Source organism: Amborella trichopoda, chromosome 1 (genome assembly GCF_054954075.1).
Source record: "Amborella trichopoda isolate Santa Cruz 75 chromosome 1, AtrichopodaSantaCruz75HAP2 v2.0, whole genome shotgun sequence".
Lineage (NCBI taxonomy): Eukaryota > Viridiplantae > Streptophyta > Magnoliopsida > Amborellales > Amborellaceae > Amborella > Amborella trichopoda.
The window spans coordinates 49,513,609-49,531,725 of NC_142336.1; the positions used below are offsets into that span (position 1 = coordinate 49,513,609).

At 34.4% G+C, this 18,117-nt stretch overlaps 1 protein-coding gene and 2 long non-coding RNA genes across 21 annotated transcripts in view; 1 reads left to right on the forward strand and 2 right to left on the reverse strand.

Moving 5' to 3' along the window:
* Positions 1 to 1,556: 1,556 nt before the first annotated feature.
* Positions 1,557 to 2,612, reverse strand: LOC148783900 (uncharacterized). Its single transcript, XR_016058183.1, has 2 exons — positions 2,371 to 2,612; positions 1,557 to 1,952 (listed from the first exon to the last, which is right to left on the reverse strand). It is a non-coding gene; the product is annotated as an uncharacterized LOC148783900 (long non-coding RNA).
* An 11,531-nt stretch (positions 2,613 to 14,143) lies between these two features.
* AG (floral homeotic protein AGAMOUS) overlaps positions 14,144 to 18,117 on the forward strand; it is a 68,727-nt gene continuing 64,753 nt past the window's right edge. For 7 of the 19 annotated variants that reach the window (XR_016053065.1, XR_016052814.1, XR_016053212.1 and 4 more), the window contains exons 1-2: positions 14,151 to 14,707; positions 15,089 to 15,296. Coding sequence is in view for 14 of the 19 variants with exons in the window: in XM_088861064.1 (XP_088717190.1) it covers positions 15,115 to 15,296 (182 nt within the window). In the remaining 5 variants the exon portion in view is untranslated. 19 annotated transcript variants of the gene reach the window in all.
* Positions 16,973 to 17,370, reverse strand: LOC148783901 (uncharacterized). Its single transcript, XR_016058188.1, has 2 exons — positions 17,282 to 17,370; positions 16,973 to 17,079 (listed from the first exon to the last, which is right to left on the reverse strand). It is a non-coding gene; the product is annotated as an uncharacterized LOC148783901 (long non-coding RNA).

Sequence of the window (18,117 nt, forward strand, 5' to 3'; positions counted from 1 at the left end):
AATGCAGCAAAGCTTAAACTAAATGAACATAAAAGCTTTTGAGAGTAGTGATGGTCCCTAAGGACCATCATGCTCATATGGACCATCACTTATTAAAAGTTTTTTTTTTTTTAAATATAAATTTTAGGATTATTACACTAGGTTTTTTGGGGGGGAATTTTTGGGATTTTTTAAAAGTTTTAGGAATTTGTTAGGTTTTTTTTATTCCTAATTTTGGGCTATTTTCTTAATTTTAGGATTTCTAAGGAATTTCTAGGGATTTTTTGATCTTTTTTTATTTTTTCTTATGTATTTTTTTGGGATTTGGATGGGGTATTTTGCTTCAATTACAGGTTTTTCTAGATTTTTTTATATTTTTTTGGATTTTTCTAAATTTTTTGAATTTATCCTAATTATCAAAACACTATATTTTGAGTCGTTGGGCCTTGCGATGCGTTACACGTCGACACGTGTCTAGCTAGTCGGGGACTAAATTGTTATTTTATCCAGCAAATTCCTTTGGTCTTTAACTTTCTAACCCTAAGTGCGATTCAGGCGATTCTTGAACTGTTGGAAAGCTTGTGATCTCTTTTATAATTTTAAAATAAATATGATCAAATTTGTGGTATTTTTTAGAGATCTACAAGGCTAGGACTTTAGGGTCTTGGTTTCGAGTTTCTGGATGTCTGATCGATGTTCGGATTAGCATTCTGGGTTCACAAGACTCATGGGTATCTAAGGTGACTATATATAGGCATTGAGATAATTTTGAGGATAATTCTATAGGATATAAGTCACCTATAGTTTACTAGGGTTTGTGCATTCTTTTGGACTCAAAATAACAAAAATTTAAGAATTCCCTTAGCTAGAATTTCGAAGGGGTGTATGCAACTCGTCAGAAGAAACCTATTATTTCCTAAGGTTATAAACTTTACAAAGTTAAAAAATTTACAAGATAAATAATTTAATCCTATACATTTAAATTAAGGTTTCTTGGTGGCTTCTCGAAGAAGATACGTATGTCTTGTTCCCTGGATTACTAGCCCAAAACTTCAATCCAAAATGTAGCTAAACAGTAAAGCCAAAGGTTTTGCCGAAGGCAACTCGCATGAATGTTTGAACAGGAATCCCAAAAAAAATCGGGAATGACAAAGATAGCCAACAGTTGCAGAGAATTCGCCACGGGAAGATGGAGGAAGAAGTAAGAGGGAGGAAGATGAAAGAGAAGAGAGGAGGAAGATGCTTCCCCATGATTGCATGCAAGTCAAAAGACCAAATTGCCTTGCATGCTTGCCCTCTCACACTTGCGGGATTTTATGAAAAGATAAAGGCTTTATGGCCTTTGAAAGTTTCAGGAGAAAGGGTAAACTTTTTAATCAAACGAGCAATCGTTTGAAATATTATCGTATCAAGATTGTCATGCAAATAGCTTTTGACCATGAGGGTAATCACTACGAGTGCTTGGCTTATGCATCGTAAAGAGTCTCACGTTTTTTTGAATAGACTTATTGTCTATTGATCAATACGAATATATAAAGCTGTTTTAAATAGACAAATGCAAATGACAATAATAGAAATAAATCACAGACACGTAAATTATAATTAGACTTATCATAAAATACAAGATATTGTACCTACCCTTCCCATATATACCGATTACAATATACACATTTTGACTTGGTACACAATATATACTTTCCTTTCACACTCCCCCTCAAATTCAAGATGCTACAAGAGAGTGCAACTGGAGTTTGAACACTAGTTGCGAAAACGCGCTGTTGGATCTTCAGGTGCATAGCTTACCAACAGAAGCAGTGGTTTCCATGCTCAAATTGCTTGATCAACAAGCACAGAGGGCAGGCTCAAGCAATAGTAGATCAGTAAGCCTCAGAAACAGAAGGCTCGAATAGAGCATGCTTGATCAACAAATGAAAACTTCAAATCTTCTCTTATGTGAAGAGTCTTAGGTTTCTCTGAGGAAATTCAATGTCCATTGATCAATATGAATATACAAACTTGTCTTAAATAATCAAATATAGATGGCAATAATAGAAATAAATCATAGATACCTAACATATACTCAGATTTACCATAAAATACAAGATATTGTTGTTTACGATGCAGATCGGGACAATCTCATGATGAGATTCAACTAGATCCAAACCACAAACTGATTTTAAAAGTGAATGATAAAGAGTGAGACAATCAAATTCTAATATGAGGCCAGATCTACCCAGAAGTGAGCAGATTTGCTCTCTGATCAGTGGCAGAGCAAGATTGATTCGAAATACGAAATACAACATAAAATGCAATAAAACATATTTAATTATAATAAAATTAAATAAAGACAGAAAAGAAATGCAGAAAAGAAAAAAAAAAAAAAAACCTGACCGGGCCAGTTGGCAGGACTCCCAAGGCTTCGAGGTATCGCCCGTATCAGGACCGACTGAGTTTATGTCGTGCGTCCTCTTCATCTCTCTTCAGGTTTTGATCAGTCCTTGGCTTGATTGGATAGATTTCTTAATCTAAGGGCTGCAGGTAGCCTAAAAGCTAAGGTTTTCCTTGGTCTAGGTTTTTCTCAAGTCTCAAAATCTCAAAGTTTTCTCTAGGCACACAAGCTAATAAGGTCTAAAGAGTATAACCTAAAATGATCCCCAAATGACCTTTTTATAGGCTGAAAATCATCTGGAATGGGTAACAAACCATATCCAGAAGATTTCCCAGCATGGATTGCCAGTTTAGTGGTCCAAGGCTTGGGCAAGTAGTGTCGCCCAGACCAAAATGATCGAGGTTCAATGAACTTGGCCAAAAATGATTCGGGAGGGGTTGGCATGCAGAAACTGCCAATTTGGGGCAGTCGAAGCTGGGTGACACCGCCCAGACCAAATCTTCTCAAAATTGGTAGATTACTGTCTAGGGTGATTTTGGGGCTGTTGGGATTCTGTCTACCAAAATTCACCAGATTTGGGTCAGTTTTGGCTAGGCGAACCAGTGGTGTCGCCCAGGACAAATGTACCCAAAACTGCTAGATTCCAGTTCTAGGAGGATCTACAGGCTCTTGTGATGTTGTCCACCAAAATTTGGGTCAAAACGAGATGTTTTTCTATTTTTAATATTTTTTTACTATAACAGGGTGTTCTGCAAGGTTCTGTATTACAGGGCAAGCAATTGGACTATAGTGGTCTATCGACTAGGGATTTATTGGAATAGTGTGGTCCTAAGGATGTCCATGGTTTTAGAAAGCCATTGAATTTGTCAGTTTTTAAGATGGAGTGTCTACAATTGTACCTACCCTTCCCATATATGCCGATTACAATATATACCTTCCATATTAACCTGGTAGATAATGTATATTTTCATTTCATATGCATGAGATATGCATTTGCATGAAAGACGATTAGATTTATTTATCGAACAAGTTTAGAGATGAGACCCCTTACAATTTATTCAAAAAAAAAAGAAGAAGAAGAAGAAGAAAAAAATCTGGTAGCTCCTCTTGCGGCCGATGGGCATCGCATCAATCTCGGATGCAAATGATCTTTGAAATTCTTGCCACCTTCCTTTTGAAGCGTGGCCAAGATCCTTTTTGCATAGTCAGCTTCCCCTTCATAATACTCAGCCAAATATTGAATGTTACAAGATGTATAATTTAAAGGACTTAAATTTCTTTTTTCCCATATCCGTACATCTCAAAATTGAGATGATCAATTAGAGTGTTTTCTAATATCAAAACACTATCTTCTAAAGGATTTTTGAGGTACGCTTTACTCCAACATATAAAGTTGACACCTTATACAAACTTCTTTCTTCGATAAATTGAATCTTCAAGCAGCACCTTTTGGACAGTAGGGGGGACAAAGTCCATAAATATGTGTGGCTTGGATAGCAGGTTTCGGTCATATGTTCTAACTGGTGGTTTTCAAACTTGATTGGAGCATGTGATGAAAGGCGATTCCATTGGCCAGCCATTACGATAGCTCAGAATGTTAGGTGCTAGCCCCTCAAGAGTTATCTATTCTCATTTGTTAGGTCGTGGGCATTGAATATTTGTTCAAGAAGCTACACTTTTTCAAGTGACACCTAGCCAGCATGTCCCTTTCGGATGATAGATGCCTAAAAAATGCTTCCCTTATCAAATACTAGTTACAAATTCTAAACTGATTGTTAGGGTGCCAATCCCCTCTATTGGGAATGTTAGCATGTCTGTTGCCTTCATCCCCTTTTCCTTTTTTTTTTTTTTGGTATTTAGAAATAGGGGGTGGTTTGTATAAGGTTGCAACCTTAAACAATCAAATTAAAGTATGCCTCCAATTTTTGTCATAAATATAGTTTTGGTGTAAAAATTTTTTAAGATGAAATGAAAATTTATTTTGATATCTAATTATAAAATTTTAAACTCCAAAAATATTTCACATCGAGTAGATCTCTAAACACATCAAAATCTTGAAAATGGATTGTCCAGATAATGTATTATAAGATACTATTTTTGGGTTTCAAAATCCTTTTTTCTTTTCATATTCTCAATGTTGATATGATCAATTAGAGGGTTCTCCAAAATTAAAACAACCTTTTATGAGGGATTTTTGAGGTGCACTTTAATTCTACATTTTATGGTTGCAACCTTATACAAACATTTTCCTTAGAAAGGGTGTTGTTTGTATAACGTTGCAACCTTAAACAATCAAATTAAGGTACTCCTCCAAATTTTGTCATAAATATAATTTTGGAGTAAAAAATTCTTAGGATGGCATGAAAATCTATTGTATAATAACATATCATTGTATACTCTCTTTTTACCCCTAATTCTTTCGATGGCATGAAATTATATTCCAAAAATATGTTTTTACCCCTAATTTGTGAAATTTAAAGCTTAAAAAATGGTGGGGAGTGAGTAGATCTAAAAACACTTGAAAGTCTTGAAAACGAACTGTCAAAATAATGTGCTACAAGATACACTATTTTTAAGATTTATTGTTTTAAAAAAATATCCTTACATTTCGAGGTTGAGATGATCAAATCGAGCATTTTTCCACGTCATAACAGCGTATTTCTATAAATTTTTGAGGTGCTCCTCACTTCTATAGTGCAACGTTAAAACCTTATATAAACTTTTTTCCGGTTCAATAATTTTAAAGAGACTATTTCTACAGTATACCTGTATGTCATGTAACTCAAATGAGAAGCTTTTGCCGTCATTCACTAAAAATGCACAAGGACGAAAAGGGAAGGAATCAAATACTGTTCAAAGACCCAAGTACATTGCTCTTTAATTGATAATTGGTCTGAGCACCGTTGGAGAGTGTCACAAATCTTGTACTAAACCCCTTGTCATTCATCCTCCTTCCTTTTCCATTAGTAGATTACAAAACATTTCCTCAGAGATTTATTAAAAATCAAGATGCCTACAGAATAAGTAGAGGATTTATTGGGAAGAAAAGATAGTGACAAAACCAACTAAATATAGAGAGAGCAACATTTTTACCAACAAAACAAAGTCAATGCATGTCCCAAAAATCCTCTCCTTCTTTACCCAAAAAATCAACATACTAATTTTGGTTTTCAGTCTTAAAGAATAGCATAGTTAGACATCTGATTCTTTTTGTTTTACCAAAAAGAAACTTTTCTAGAAAATATGAATTAAGAAAGTACATGTATGAGGTCCAAAACATTTTGTAACCATGGACTGACTATAAGAAGTACTATAATGCTAGGAACATACACACATGCACACGCACGTACACGCACACATATCTATGAGAATAAGTTGGGTAACTTAGCATTTGGGAAACAAGCAAAAGATGTGACATGACTTTCGACCATAAAATTAGATAGAAGTTATATATGGGGAAAAGTTCATATAAGGTTGACCCAGTAAAATATAGATTTAAGGTGCACTTCTAAAATATTTTACAAAAGGTTGTTTTGATATTGGAAAAGCATTTAATTGATCATCTTGACATGGGATGTATAGATATGGAGAAAACAAGAGACTTTAAGTCTTAAAAATTGTACTTTTTACAACAAATTATCTGGACCATCCATTTTCAAGATTTTCATGTGTTTATAAATATGCTTGTTTTAAGCCATCTTTGAAGTCTAAAATTTTTATAATCAGAGATAAAAATAGATTCTCACACCATCCTAAGACTTTTTGACACCAAAATTACATATCATAACAAAGTTTGGAGGTGCACCTTACTTTGATTGTGTTGCAACCTTATGCAAACCGCACCCTTATATATGGAGATACATACTTTTTTCCGAGTTAAAATTATGATCATGAATGATGGGGACAATGTTGATAAAAGGTGAAGTTATATTAGGCATCAACCTTAAACAATCAAAGCAAAATACATCTTAAACTATTCCAAAATATGTAGTTTTGGTGCCAGAAAGTCTTGTGACAGCATGAAAATCTATTGGCACCATTAATTATGAAACTTAAAGCTGCAAAAATAGTATAGATATGCGCTTATATATATACTTGTTTTAAAACATTTTTGAAGTCTAAAATTTTTATAATGAGAGATAAAAATAGATTCTCACAATATCATATGACTTTTTGACACCAAAAGTACATCTCATAAAAAAGTTTGGACATGCCTTACTTTGATTGTGTTGCAACCTTATACAAACCACACCCTTATATATGGAGATACATACTTTTTTCCGAGTTAAAATTATGATCATGAATAATGGGGATAATGTTGATAAAAGGTGAAGTTATATTAGGCATCAACCTTAAACAATCAAAGCAAAACACATCTTAAACTATTCCAAAATATGTAGTTTTGGTGCCAGAAAGTCTTGTGACAGCATAAAAATCTATTGGCACCATTAATTATGAAACTTAAAGCTGCAAAAATAGTATAGATCAAACAAATATATAAAAAATTTACAATTTTGAAAATAGACATTCAAGATAATGTGCCACAATATGCACTATTTTCATTACTTTAAATCCTTTTTCTTTCACATCTATAAATCTCGAGGTCCAGATGATCATTCAAAGGGTTTCTAAAATTGAAACACCTTTTACCAAAGAGTTTTTGCGGTGCACCTTACTTCAATAGTATAAGAGTGGCACCTTATATAAATTGGAAGCTACTACGCAATTCCTATGGACAAAAATGACAAGTGCTTTCACCCATAGGATCGATGCCGTCCGATTTTCTCAAACGGCGGAGATTGAAAGACCGCAATTGCTCTAGTACATCCACTGCGGTAGTGCAACGAACATAGTAGAGCTGGTACGATCGATTTTCCACCCAAAAATTCACGGGATTCCTCTGTGGCTCTTGTATAGCCGTTGCAATTTTTCAGTGTAAACCACAATGGCCCTACGAGAGCTGTTGCAAGGCAAAACACTATTCAAATTCACCCATAAACATTTGAGAACCGTAGTGTGTAGGGACCTAGTACAAGTCTTCAAATCCATCAACTTTTCCCCCTCATGCATGCATCAAGTGGGGAAATAAAATAAATAACTAAGAAAATAAAAGATAAATAAATGATGAGAGAATATATTCTTTTGATAGTGAGTCTATCCCAAAATATCTCTTCACATGATCTACAATAAATGCTTCTTCTGTACTCTGATATTTTTTCTAATCTAACAAAAAACAACCCAAAAATCTAATTTGTTTTTTGAGAAACAGTAATTAAGTCCAACACTTTATCTTTAAAAAATAAAGTTCTAATTTTACTCCTCAACTCTCTACTACAATTAAAAAACGTACAAGTACCCAAAAGAAAGTAGAAACTCAAAATGAAAAACTAGAAACCCAAAATAGCCACAAACATGAAATCTAGATAATAGTAAAACAAAAAACAAAAACTTATCACATCATTCTCGAGTTTTGGGAGAAGCTCGACCTTTAACTTATAAAATTAGAAAATTTTCCTTCATAGTCTTCTCGGCTTTGTTCCAAGAGGAATGATCCTATGAGACCCTCCCACACTTATGTGTGTAGGACCCCAAAGGATTACCATTAAATTTGGCACAGATCTCTAGAAAAGTCAAGTCACTTATACTTCGTGCCTCACAACTAGATCTAATGTCAAAAGAAGTTGTACTGTAAGATTAATGCTTGGATTGGTGGTTGATTTTTCATCTTCTACCTCTTTATATTCATATTCTGTTTTTTGGGTAATTCAGTAGGGATGACGAGCCTCTACCCGTTTTTGAAATCATTAGTAGTTTTTAGAATGTGTTAGGTGAGAATAGAAACCTAGACTTTAGCTGGAGCACAAGTGGTACTACCACCACGACCCCAATCCCATTCTCTTTATATTCATATTCCTCATGTTGCAATCTTGTAACACTTGCAATATTTTTTTTTTTTATGGTGTTTTGTAAGGTCTCTTTTGAGTCTCTCTATTATTTGAACTATATTGTCGATTATTTGATATATACACTCTATAACTAGATAAGTAGATGTAAGTGATGGCATCTTGGTAAATATATCTCAATAGGCAATGATATCAGCTGAGATAGGGAAGTGGGGAATAAAATAAATAATTAAAAAAAAAAATTATAAAAATAAAGAATAAAAGAATATATCATTTTTTAAGATATGCGAGAGAGTCCACCTTAACAAATCTCTTCACAAGATCAAAAATAAATTTTTTTTTTCTCTTCTCCTCTATCTTTTCTGATCCAGTAGTTATATATTTATAAACAAAACAACCTTAAAGTCTTACATGTTCACTAAGAAACACTAATTAAGTCCCAACCCTTTTATGTTCATTTTTTTTAAAAAAAGTTTCAACTTTATCCCTCAATTCTCTACAACTAAAAAAGACATACATATCCCTAAAAAAACTAGAAAATCAAAATAGCTCAAAAAAATTAAACACCTATTACATCATCCCCTAATCCTAGAGAGCAACAAAAGTCATCTGAGGCATACTTGAATATTGCTTCTAGATTTCATGTGGGAAATAGCAGTGAAGCACACCAAGATTCACATGATTCGTCGCTAGTATGATTTAGTCCAGTGTTCCAAAGCATGGGCTGACTGACCCGGACTCACCCAAGTTATTCAAACTGGGCAGGTCTGGTTAAAACTAGCTTTGGTGGTCAAGTTCGAGATCTTAAAATAAAAAGAAAAGAGAAAAGTTAAAAATTAAAAATATAAATAAAAAAAATTCATTTGTAACATGTCTTTTATGTTTTCTATCATTTTGTCAAAGATTAAACAGTATTTTGGCCATGAATACTCATTTTATTCCCTTCTTTTTTGGATTATTTCTAAGATATCCTTGGTTTTTCAAAATCTATTTTTCAGTATTTTTTAAGCTCATTTTAGATGTGTTTTTGTTTAATTTTAATTCAAATATATTTTTCATTTTTTTGAGATTTTTTTTATTTTTTAAGACTTTTTGGCCTGGAGGATACTTGCCCTACCCCGTTTGGTTACCCGGACCGGGTATAGATTTGGAGAGTATTGATAAAAAATATGTACAAAGATACATAGATACCCAACAAAACACAAACTAGACTGAATTACTCGGACCTGGTCCTTCTTGTACATTTGTACATAACATGTACATATGTATTTAGAGACATAGATACCCAACTTTTAGAGACACAGAAACCCAACTAGACATGAACATAGTTATCAAGACCAGAATAGGCCGCTTGGTCAAACTGCCAACCCATGTCTTGACCGGTCCTGTCCAAAGCAAAACTCAAGTTTCATAGAAGGATAAAATTTATATAAGGTGATAAGCTTATATAAACTTTTTCTATTTATGTATTGTATTAAAAAAAACCAATAAAAATAAAAAGATTAGGTTTCTATAAGGCCTAGGCTTTATAAACAAAATAAAGCGTCACCTGAAATCCTCATCCGAAAAGTACTTTTGGCAACGAAAATCTCTACGATGGCTCTGAAATCAATTTTCAATACCGATAGTGAAATTCAAAACTCAAAAAATGATACAGATCTATGAACACTTATTTTTAGGGCGAAATGAACGGTTTAGATAATTTGTTATAAGTGCCCTATTTTTAGAGCTTGAAATCCTATTTATTTTTTCAATCCGAGATGATGTAAAGATTTTCTAATGCTTCAATTGCAGTTTTCTATGAGTTATGAAGTGAGGCTTTACTTATTTTGATAGGGCTGCAGCCGTATCAAACCATTTTCCAAACTAAAAATTTGTGTTTGCCTCGTGGGGGAAAAGTTAGGCGAGGCCATCGAAATTTGGCGTGTATGCATGAGATGCATATCCAGTGTCAAATGGATAACTAAACCGGGGGGAGGATGCACCAAAAAGAAAAAACAAAAAAGAATAGAAAAAGAAGGAAACTTTAGGCACCACCCACCAACAAAGGAGAAGTTGATGATGGAGATGCTCTAGGGTTGTTCTTTATCATTCCTTGTTCCTTTAAAGCACAATTTTAACTAACGCTCCATTTAACTTTAATATAAAGGATCACATGGTAACTAAGTTAGAAATCTTTTCCTAAAACTAAATTTTGCGATTCATTCAATTTCACATGGAAGGGACACAAAATCTATGGACAAAGACAGAAGGTCACTCACGCATACATACGTTTTGGGCATGATTATAGGTATGAGAGCACTCTCTTTACACATGTACATGTGTTGATCCCAGGTCGTGCACATAAGTATGGAAACCTAGATTAGTATTTAATTTTTTTTGGATAATTCAGTGGGGGATGACGAGCCCTTACCCGATTTTAAAATCATTAGTGATTTTTTAAGACGTTAGGTGAGAATGAAAACCTCAATTTTAGCTGGGCACATGTGGTGATACCACCATGACCCCAACCCCATCCTCGTTTAGTATTTAATTAGTGATGCTAAAAGATATTTTACTTCCTTGGGAGTATATTGTCTATTTACTCCCTCGGGTAAACGTCCACCTTTAGGATCCCAATTTTCGGGGATATAGCCTCTTTAACACATAAATTATAACCTTAATAAATTAAAAAAAAAAACTAACTGCACTCTAAGAGTAATTTTTTTTTTAAAAAAAAAAAAAAAAGTCGCAAGATTGAATAGAAATCGTCCATTTTTTAGATGGTGAGATCGAAGTTGTAGGTAACTCAATTTTTTTTAATTTTTATTTATTTTCATCCCCAAAATTTGGGGATATAACATCTCTAACACATAAATTAACCTCAATAAAAAAAAATTCTAATTGCACCCTAGAAACAATTTAAAAATAATAATATCTCAAGATTGAATAGAAATCATCCAATTTTTACAGGGTGAGATCTAAGTTTTAGAAAACTCAAATTTCGTTTTTTATTTTATTTTAATTTTTGCAAATAATCACTAGGTGATTCTAAGGTGGTTACTAAAATTTCAAATTAACAAAATCCTCCAAAGTACGTCATAATATACGTGCTCATAAGTGATATCTCATACAAGTGAGATATGGTCCCCAAGTATATCATGGTAAGAAAAGAAAATTGGCTATTGTACTTTTGGAATCAATAATTGATCATGTGTTGGTTCTAATGTTGTGGCCTACCCTACAATTGTTCAGTAGTGACTTGAACCTCCACAAGCTATTTCTCAGTGGTCCCCCATCAAAGGGCAAATGAAAAATATGTGAGGTCCTATACAAGACTAATGGCCCCCAAGTCCTTCCTCGATCTCTTTCTTGTTTAATGTATCACCATTCGGTTAGATCGCACTGTTACGAAATGAATTTTTCATTGGTCCTTTTGGGGTGGTATTATTTGGTATTTCTTCTTAGTATGCATTGGTTTGAGTGTTAGATTTGTTATCTTATGGAAAAGTGTTGGATTGTTTTCGAATGTGTATAGATGCGAGCAAATTTGCAGCTTATGTTTCATCATCATCCTAGTATTTTTCTAACTGTTTAGTGTCCGTAACATGAGTCCTGATCCATCATTTTACTCTATCAAAAGTCATACTTTAACTTATAAATCCGCATATCTTTTGTTACCTATATAGAGTTCGATATGGAAGATCCATGTGGACTCGTGAAGTTGAGTGGCTAACTTTACTCCAACATGTTATAAAAAATAAAAATACAAAAATTGTCACTGCTCATGTGCATGTGCCTCCACTGTGATGGGCTCGTACAATTGGGGCATGGTGAAAGAGAAGGCTTACCAGTTATTTTTAGAGAGAGAGAGATAGATTATCTACTGCACTTGTGTGGGTTGTTGGTTGCTACTTTAGACTTTAGAGAGAGAGGCCACATCTATTAATTGTTCCTCATTATATACGTGTTTTATTGGACTAAAATCTTCACAGAAGGGCTCTTTAACGTGTCTATTATGGAATCATAGCATGAATCTACGCTTGCGTACTTTCATTGTGGTCCTCGCATGTTATTTCTAATGTACGATATGGAGCTTACCTGTACGTTAATTTTTATCGATTAAGAAAATTAGCCAATACCAAGGGTACATGATGAAGATGTACATACCAGTTGCATAGACTTGGCCACGCATGACAGAGAAAATGGAAGTGTTAGAAATAGAAAACTAAATCATCCTCGTCATCGCTGTCATCAAGAGGGATTTTTTTTAACTATTTGGGATCGGCTTTACAAATCTCAGTCGGTCATTCTGCTCTATCAAGGACCATACCCTCAACAAGACTCGAAGTATCCGATAATTTCAACCATGTTTTTTTGAGCCTACCTCTTATCCTTCAGAAAATACAAAATAATGAACAGAAAAGGTTTATATAAGGCATCAACCTTATACTGTACGAGTAAGGCGAACGTCAAAAACCCACTAAAGAACGTTGTTCCTATGCTTGAAAACCTTTAAATCGATCATCTCAAACTCGAGATTCACATACATGGACAAAAAATAAGATTTCTAATTCTGAAAATTGTTAATTCTAACATATTATTTGGACCGTCCATTTTCAAGATTTTCAAAATGTGTATAGACCTGCTTGATGGTCACCATTTTTAGAACTTTAAATTTTATAATTAAAAGCAACAATAAACTTTCATACCATCACAAGGCTTTACTGCACCGAAACTATATTTTCGACATAGTTTTGAGGTGCACCTTACTTGAGCAGTATACAAACCTCACCCAAATAATATACCAAATAAGGGGGAAAGACAGATATTCAAGGGTATGATTTTCCCATACGGTTGTTTATATTATTATCACTACTATTTTTCTGAATATTTGGTCATAAATAAGAAGGTACATATACCCGAACTAGTGCTAGAGAGAGAGAGCCAAAAAGAAAACAATGTCTAAATGTAAACGCTACGAAGGTCACCGGCTTTAGAAGAAGTAGCAAAATGGAACATAATATACAGACTCACCTTTATAAATGAAGGTAACAAAAGGGCAACTTACTCAACAAACAGAGAACCTTGATAAATAAGGGTAACAAAAGGTAACTCACTCAACAAATATGGAAAAATAGAAGTAGGGGAGAGCAGAGAGTCACATGGGAGTCAACTTCATGTGACTTGTTACCATGACAAGTAAATATCAGAGAGAGTGGTCTTATTACTAGTGACTTTTGAGCTAATGGGGAATCAACCCAAATCCTTTTAGGTGATTTTAATGGCTAACAGTCACATTCTAATGGGAAATTAACAAAAGTTTTAGAGTCATGTTATACTTTTGTCCGCTTGTGGAAAACTCATTAGTGTGAGCTGATAACATAAATTCAAGATCCATAAAAAATTACTGTAAAATTTTTTTGTTGAATGCCTACCTAACAACCTTTTTATTTTACCTCGGCTTGGGACCAGCATTGACCGGTAGGGCCAACCAAGGCAAAGTTCTTACCAAAAATCACCACCTGCGTTGAGGCTGAGAGAGAGCGCGCCAACTTGGGCATGTGAGCTCACTCGTTTGGTGGTGAGAGAGCGGTGGGCCTTATTTTCTAGAGAGAGAGAGAGGGAGACCGGTTGTACATTTGTGTTTGAGAGAGAGAGGGGGATTGCTTCTATTTTCTAGAGAGAGAGAGAGAGAGAGAGGGGGGGAGGGATTGATTTATGCACTTCTTGGGGTTGAAGTTGTTGCGGCCGTTGCATCCGTATGAAGTGTGGCTGTTTGGGTACGGGAGAAGAGCGAGAAAGAGAGATTGTTTAGATTAGTTAAGGTAGAAGTAGAGAGAGAAAGTCATTGTTTACACCAGTTTAGGGTTTGGAAAGTTCTAGGTTGTTTGTCTTTTGCGTTTGCCGGAGGGAAGCGTGTTTTTTAGAGAGAGAAAGAGAAAGATGTCTCCTCGTCTTTCCTCTCTACTATTTCCATAGCTTGGAATTCCCAGTCCCTCGTCTTATATCCTCCATACCCATTGAGTGAAATGTCATCCCTCCTCTCTCTCTCTCTCTCTCTCTAAACTTCCCTTTCACCCCATTTATTACCCTTCTCCAAAGCTCCTTTCCTCCCGCTCAACTTATTTACACCTCCCACATGTAAAGTTTCCCCACCAATTCACTCTCTCTCTCTTCTCCCCACCAATTAACATACTCTCTTTCTCTCTCTCTCTCTCTCGCTCCAATTATACAAGACCCATCAAAGTACAATGAAAAGAGGAAAAAAAAGAGAAAAATCAAAATTCAAAAATCAAAAAGAAGAAAGCATAAGCAGAAGATGAAGTGAGAGACGGATCAGCAGTCACTTCAGCAACTTTAAATACCTTCTTCTCTTTATATCCCAAACCATCTCCTGCGTTCTCTCCATTTCAGTAACCCCAAATTCAGAAGAAACCCCATTTCCTATCTCAAGGTCTCTCACTCTCTATAACTGATTCCTCTCTCTCTCTCTCTCTCTCTCTCTCTCTAGAAACGAAATCTTTCTCTTCCAGTCTTTGATTTAGTCTTCCTTTCTTCTTTCTCTCTCTTTTTTTCTTTCGTTTCCATTCCCAAAACCACATTTCTGATCTCTATTTTTTGCCCCTTTTTCCCTTCATTTTGCTCACACCCCTCCACGCTTTGTACTATTTTTCTCTTTTTCTTATGAAATTTCGTCTACACTGTCTCCTATGCTTTGCTAAAATTTCCACCATTTTTGCTGCTCAGTCTGCCTACTACTTTTAGCTTTCTCACTCTTCATTTTTCTGTAAAAATCTGCGACCTTTTAGGGTTTTGACTGTGTTTTCCTGATCAGGATACGAAGAAGACTATATTTTCGTAATGGGAAGGGGAAAGATTGAGATCAAGCGCATAGAGAACACAACTAATAGGCAGGTGACCTTTTGCAAACGGCGCAATGGGCTACTCAAGAAAGCCTATGAATTATCTGTTCTCTGTGATGCTGAAGTTGCACTTATTGTCTTTTCAAGTCGAGGTCGACTGTACGAATATGCAAATAACAGGTATTTAGAATCTTTTTTTTCTTGATTTTCAGCTGTTTTTCTAGAAATTGTCTCTCTCTTGATTTTACAAAGTTCTTATATGCAAATAGCAGGTATTTAGAATATTTTTTTCTTGATTTTTCAGCTGTTTTTGAAAAATAGTCTCTCTCTTGATTTTACAAAGTGATTGGGTCAAATTGCCTTTCACTTGGTTCTTAAGGAGTTTTTAAGTTAAATTAGTCATCCTTTTGAATTTTAGTGTTTGTTTTCAGTGTTGATTGGTCTTTCTCTCCATTTCTGGGGTTTACTTCGGAGGACTCTTAATCTCATCTCTTTGCAAGTTTCAATGGGGTTATCTTTCTGAAGATTATTGATTTTTTAAGTTCTGGTCCCAAATCTTCTCAGATTACTACTTTTTTATTCCCAGCCTTGGTTATTTTAAAGATCCAGTTCATGCTTTTCGTTTTTTTTTAAAATAACTTTTCAGGATTTGGACTTTCTTATTTTATGGAAATTTCTGAGTTTAAAATTGCTCTTTTTTTTTCCTTTTGAACTTTGGTACTAATCTAAATATTTAAGTCTATAAATCCTTTTCCCTTTTTCTTTTATCCATTTCTCCAGTCCATATTGTACTTCATCCAAGTGTCTTGTGCTTCTTTTTGTAAACCTCCATATTTGAAACTTTCTTGATTGAAGATCTTATGCTTCTGTGTTCAAACTTGAACAAGTGATTTCAAGGATGAGCTTAAACTTCCGATAGCAAGGATTTTCCGAGACTTCAAAATTTTTCAACCTATTGATCTGGCATTACCTTTCGATAACCCTAATTTCTGAAACGTGTCCCTGTCCCACCTGCGCACTGCTTTACACTTCAAAACAATATAAATCTACTTGTCTTTGAGAAAAAAAAATCCCGAGCTTAATAATCTTATTTTCAACTTAGCAATCCCCTTTGTATGGGTAAATCTCTTACCATTGTTTGGATAAATTGAATCTCCTTAAGAAAACATAATTTTATTTTTCCGATTCACGATTCTTTCAAAAATCAGTTTTTCTCAAGGTGAAAGGAACAAGGAAAAATGATTTCCTTAGGAAATCATAATTTTCTTTTTCTTATTCGTGATTCTATCAAAAATCAGGTTTCCTCAAGGTGAAAGGAACAAGGAAAAAAGATTTATATGTACTCAAGCGATCTAGTTTTGACAAAAACAAGTATCTCATGCTTCAACCTTCAAAATTTTCCTTTTAATACTTCTCTATGAATTTCTTAAGATTTTTTTAAACCGTCATTCCCAGTTTTTCTTTCTGTGGCTGAATGTTTCATTGATACGATTTAAAAGTAGTCCTAAATCGGTTTTTTAAATTGTGGATAGAGCCCCTTGGTCAAAAATTTGTTTTAATAATATTACACTTTTGGAAAAATTTCTCATAATTTATTTATACTTTAAGCATAATGATTCAGAGAAGATTTCCGTCCCTGTTTTTTTGTTTGATAAATTAGAAGTAGATCTTCGTTTCAAATGCATGATAGTCAAAATTAGCTCATCATAAGATATTAAGATTTAAAATGATCGTTTGAGATTAATAATCTGGAAATGGCCTGAGGGTCCTTATTTGAGTACATATATTTTGTGTCTAACGTTTTTCTGAACCTTTTGAAGCATCTCTATAATTTTATCTTTGGTCGCTTCTCTTACTCCCCTTTCGGCTTTGTATGTTGCATTTTTGTCTTCAATGCAATTTCAAAGTATTGAAAGCCTATGAAATCCTGCTGCGAATATTATCTTCAAAAAGTTGTCATCATCTGTTCACATGAAATGGAAATTAAGTAAAATAAGTGAATGTCAAAGTACTGAAAGCCAATGAAATCTTTGCCGCGAACGTTATCTTCGAAAAGTTGTCATCATCCGTTGAGATGAAATTGAAATTCAGCAGGTTGGAACTTTACAGCATAATAATAAGTTGCTCAGAAACTTGGTAGTTCAACTTTATTAGAAAATACTAACCTGATTCTACAAGATATTGAATGTTACTGAAATTGTTAGGTCAATGATTATATAGGATTGAGAAAGTATTGCTTGTGTTCCTTTTCAACTTCTTCCACCGCCTCATTGAACTGCTAACTTCCAAGATTGCTTAGTTTCTCTTGTGGATCTTGGGAATTTGAAGAAAGTAGGAATCACTAAAGAAATAACACATGAGCTTACCCCCCATTTTCAATATTGTTAATCTTTTTTGAAATTCATCATTTTATGTGTAGTGGCCAGTGATGCTAGAAACCCGGTAAAGTTTCAGCGTCTTTATCTGAAAGCATTCACTCATCGGTTGAATTTTCATTTATTGAGGAGCAATAATTTTCTAAGTGAGATGATTGCTTATAGCGTCACCCAATGAGAACGCTTACCTTACATTGGAGATCTCCAATCACATTGAGAAAGAATTTTCTCCACAATCTAAACCGTCCATTCAAATAAAAAAGAATCTCAACCGTCAAAATAAGTCTATCCTCCCCACACTCTTCCCTCTTCTAGAATGCTTCCCTTAGATCTAAAATTTGGTTTTTGAATAAACGGTGCTGATTTTACTGAATCAAGTCAAACTCTATTTGTGCTTGTAAAATCTGTACTTGTTGCTTTGTAAAGAAACCATGAGTTCGCGATGGTCATACACCTGTGGTGTATGGTCTACTCAAACTCGTGCGTGTAAATGGTTTCTTGAGTTTCTTCACTGAGTCGCTTCGTCCAATCCCAGCCTTCCATTAAAATGAACATCAACCATCCGACGAAATAGATGCCCCATCAAACCATGTTTTGACAGGTGTCGATATTTGAACTTGAAGAAA